The 4206-nt window shown below is 60.0% G+C and overlaps 1 protein-coding gene across 1 annotated transcript in view; it reads left to right on the top strand.

Moving 5' to 3' along the window:
• The window catches only part of EPHB3 (EPH receptor B3), a 13286-nt gene that overhangs the window by 6823 nt on the left and 2257 nt on the right, over window positions 1–4206 (top strand). Inside the window, exons 2-8 of the mRNA XM_029086145.1 lie at window positions 1284–1439; window positions 1591–1926; window positions 2731–2855; window positions 2985–3170; window positions 3274–3353; window positions 3771–3829; window positions 4009–4198. Coding sequence (XP_028941978.1) covers window positions 1284–1439; window positions 1591–1926; window positions 2731–2855; window positions 2985–3170; window positions 3274–3353; window positions 3771–3829; window positions 4009–4198 — 1132 coding nt within the window. The remainder of the gene's footprint in view (window positions 1–1283; window positions 1440–1590; window positions 1927–2730; window positions 2856–2984; window positions 3171–3273; window positions 3354–3770; window positions 3830–4008; window positions 4199–4206) is intronic.

The following is a 4206-nucleotide window of genomic DNA, read 5'->3' as shown; positions in this document are numbered from 1 at the left end:
CCACTCAGTGCCCAGGCAAACCAGGGGGCCAGGACAGCACCCTGGGCTGTGTGTGGGTCCCCGTGGGGCCAACCCAGCAGCGTGTGACTCAGCAGCGCTCCACGCCCCACATGTATGGATGCAACCAGCCGGAAAACTTCCACGGAGGATGTCGGGAGATGCCTCATAGCAGGAAACTTCCGCTTGCCACAGCCCGGTGAAGCACCAGAAAACCTCCTGCTGTTTACGGGTGATGTGTGGCAGACGTGGGAGGTGAGACAGGGCTGCTGGGAGGGTTACGTGCCCTCAGGAGCTTCCCTAACCCCGGCGGAGTGAGGAGGATGTACCCTCCTTCAGGGCCATCGCTGCCACGGCTGTGGCAAACGGGGTGACACCAAAGCAGAGCTGGTGCTGGTGGGTCTTTGCCACCTCATCCGGCTGCAAGCACAGAGCACAGGACCCGCTTCCCTGGGGCAGCACTGCGATAAATCAGGCTGTTTCGAGGTGCAGGTTGGGTTCCTGAGGCTGCTCTGCTCCTCGGCTCAAGTGCTGTTAATCCTTTCACGTGCCCCTCATTACGACTGAACGCCCGGCAGTGCCAGCCGGGATGGATCCTGGGACTTGTGGCTCCTTGAAGGAGCCTGATCTGAAACGGGCCTAGGAGGTGGCAGCAATGCCAAAGCAGCTCTTTAGCCAAGGACCTGCAGGAATGTTTTAATCTCTCAGCACTCCACTTGAGTTGGCCCCAGGAGGTGCCACCACTCCGGGGCTGAGAAGTGGCTGAAGAGCCCACGGAGGAAGGTTTGGGGCTGAGCGGCTGCAGTTTGGGTGGCAGGGGCTCTCACAGGGGCTGCTGCAGGCAGGGCTTGAAGGGTCCTTTCCTTCCCAGCCTTATTTCCCTGGTGAATGGATTGCTGACCTTATGGAGGGTGCTGGTCCTGGAAACCAGCTGGGGAAGGGAGCATGGCAAAGCCCTTGGCAGGTGCAGTGAAGAAACAAAACTGAGGATGTGCTCTTCTGTCTGGGCCTGCCCTCAGCCCCGTGCTGCTGGTGGGGACCAGCTCTTCCCAGTCTACTGCCTGCCCTGCACCAGCAGCCCGCTCTCACCCACCCTGCCTGGCCAGGGACACTGCGTCCTTGGGCACAGCTGACAGCAGTGGAAAGGCTTGTGGGTGGCATGTGGTCCTAAAGCCACGATGGGAGATTTGGCAGGACAGTGAGGAAGGGTCTGTCCAGCTTTGTTTGGGACAGTGGCTGTTTTCCGGGTGCACTTTATAACTCAGGTCTGTTTTTCTTTCTTCCAGCATGTGGCCCAGGAACCTTCAAATCTAAGCAGGGGGAAGGTCCCTGCTCTCCCTGCCCTCCCAACAGCCGGACCACCTCTGGAGCAGCAACAGTCTGCACGTGTCGAAATGGCTTTTTCCGGGCGGACACGGACCCTGCAGACAGCGCCTGCACCGGTGAGTCCTGCCCTGGGCGAGGAGGGGAGGCGAGGGGAGCTGTGGAGGCAGTGGGGGTCTGTCCCCAGGGTGGGGGGAGTGTGTTGTGCCCATGCCAGAGGTGAGCTGGACACAGGGGCACACCATCCCTGACCCCCATGTTCCCCGGCAGGCGTCCCCTCTGCCCCCCGCAGTGCCATCTCCAACGTGAACGAGACGTCACTGGTGCTGGAGTGGAGCGAGCCGCAGGACACGGGCGGGCGGGACGACCTGCTCTACAACGTCATCTGCAAGAAGTGCAGCGTGGAGCGGCGCCTCTGCACCCGCTGCGACGACAACGTGGAGTTCGTGCCGCGCCAGCTCGGCCTCACCGAGCGTCGCATCTACATCAGCAACCTGATGGCCCACACCCAGTACACCTTCGAGATCCAGGCTGTCAATGGCATCTCCAGCAAGAGCCCTTACCCTCCCCATTTCGCCTCTGTCAACATCACCACCAACCAGGCAGGTCAGTGGAGCTGCTGGCGAGCAGGGGCTGGCTTGCCGCTGCAGAGCGGAGTGGGGATTTCTTGCTGACAGCCTTGGAGGCTGCAGTCCTTTGTGTTGCCGCCTTACTGGCTCTCCGTGCCTGCATCTAATCCCCTGGGTGAATTCTTCTCCATTTAACGCGTGTCCCTGGAGGAGATGAGATCAGAACGCCTGCAAGCAGAGAAGGGCAGGGTTAGCAGATGCTCCGGAGAGCTCTGGATCTCCTAGACCTACCCCAGAGATGTTGTGCCTGCTGTGAAGGGAGGAGGAAGGAAATGAGATTTCTCCCCTGTGAACCTGGGAAGGCTCAGCACTAGCCCAAACCTTCACAGCCAGATGAGAGCTCTGCCATTCCCTCCTTCCTCCCACTCTGGCCCGGCTCCAGCGTGCTGGTAATCTCCAGCCGCCACGCTCTGATCTGATTTCATGGGTCTCGTCGGTGGGGTGGAGTGTGGAGCTCCTGGCAAGTGGAGGAGGGGAGGGAGCCCTCATTTGGACTGGCAGGGCCCTTCCCCAGACCAGTTTGCAGCTAGGCATGGGGCAAAGCATTACCTCGATGCTATTTCTGAGAGTCCCCTTGGTCCCTTATTACCTTGGCTGCAAGACAGTGAGATCACACCTCTCTCTCGCACCTTTGTGGGAGGCTAGTCTCAGTTTTTCCAGCCCTTTCCACCAGGGTTATCTGAGCAGGTTCCAGGCAGAGAGTCCCCCCCAAGCCAATGCAGGATGGTGGAGTGGGGAGCCTGGCACAGGTGGATCATTTTTCCTCTGCCTTCTTTCCTAGCCCCGTCTGCCGTGCCTACGATGCACCTGCACAGCAGCACGGGGAACAGCATGACGCTGTCGTGGACTCCCCCAGAGAGACCCAACGGCATCATTCTCGACTATGAGATCAAGTACTCGGAGAAGGTAAAGCAGGAGAGCAGCCTTTTCCCTCCTCCAACCCTTCTGGCAAAGAGGGTCCCTGCCCAGGGAATGGAGGGGAAGCAAAGGGGGGGATCACTTCACAGAGGTGACACCCACGTGTCTCCCCTACAGCAAGGCCAGAGCGATGGCATTGCCAACACGGTCACCAGTCAGAAGAACTCTGTGCGGCTGGACGGGCTGAAGGCCAACGCTCGGTATATGGTGCAGGTCCGGGCACGCACAGTGGCTGGATATGGCCGCTACAGCCTCCCCACGGAGTTCCAGACAACTGCGGAGGATGGTGGGTACCAGGACCAGGCTGCCTCCATCCCTCAACCCTCCTCTGTGTGGTCCTTCCCCAGCTTGACTTTGATTCCTGCCTCTCCCTCTGTCAGGCTCCACTGGCAAGACTTTCCAGGAGCTGCCTCTGATCGTGGGTTCAGCCACCGCGGGGCTGCTCTTCGTCATCGTTGTGGTGATCATCGCTATCGTCTGCTTCAGGTACTGGCTTCACAGGGAGAGGGGGTTCAGAGCTGGGTTTGGGGGTTGCTCATGTCTGCCCCAGAGCTTTCCCCCTTGCCTGTGGGGAGAGCTCTGGCAGCTCCAGTCTGAGACCGAAGGACTGGACCTGCCCCACGTGGGTAACAGAGCGCAGGTCCTGTGGGAGAACTGCGCATCTCTGTTTCCCCAGCACCAGCTGGGGCTCTGCCCAGGCTCCTGCCATCCTCTCTCAGCACAACTAGGCCATCTTCTCCCATCGCACCTCGGGCAGAGGGATGGCTCTTCTCACAAGCTACTGGAGGGGAAGCTCTCTGGCATAGACTGCCTGTGCTGGGATTTGGAATCTGGCAGCGAATGTCTTTGCCCCATCAGGAAAGGGATGGTTACTGAACACCTCCTCTCGTCTCCTTTGGGCAGGAAGCAACGCAACAGCACGGACCCCGAGTACACGGAGAAGCTGCAGCAATACGGTGAGTGTGAGAGCCCAGCAAACGGGCTGTGCCTGCCCTCTCCCAGCTCCTGCCCTGTGCACGTGTGAAGGGACAGCCCTTGCTAGCTTGGGACTGGGAGGGATGACTGGCCACCCAGCCAAGCTGGCTCAGCATCTGTCACCCACGTTGTGTCCCTCCTGGTGATGACTTCTCTGCCCTTGCAGTCACCCCGGGGATGAAGGTCTACATTGACCCCTTCACCTACGAGGATCCCAACGAAGCCGTCCGGGAATTCGCCAAAGAGATTGACATCTCCTGTGTCAAAATCGAGGAGGTCATTGGAGCAGGTAAGTCCCAGGGCTGGGCACAGCAGCTAATGCGACCACTGCCTCTCACCCTGCTGCTTGGCTCACCGTGCCGCC

This window comes from Antrostomus carolinensis, unplaced genomic scaffold, assembly GCF_000700745.2.
Source record: "Antrostomus carolinensis isolate BGI_N321 unplaced genomic scaffold, ASM70074v2 scaffold26267, whole genome shotgun sequence".
NCBI lineage: Eukaryota > Metazoa > Chordata > Aves > Caprimulgiformes > Caprimulgidae > Antrostomus > Antrostomus carolinensis.
This window is presented reverse-complemented; position numbering and strand designations above follow the sequence as displayed.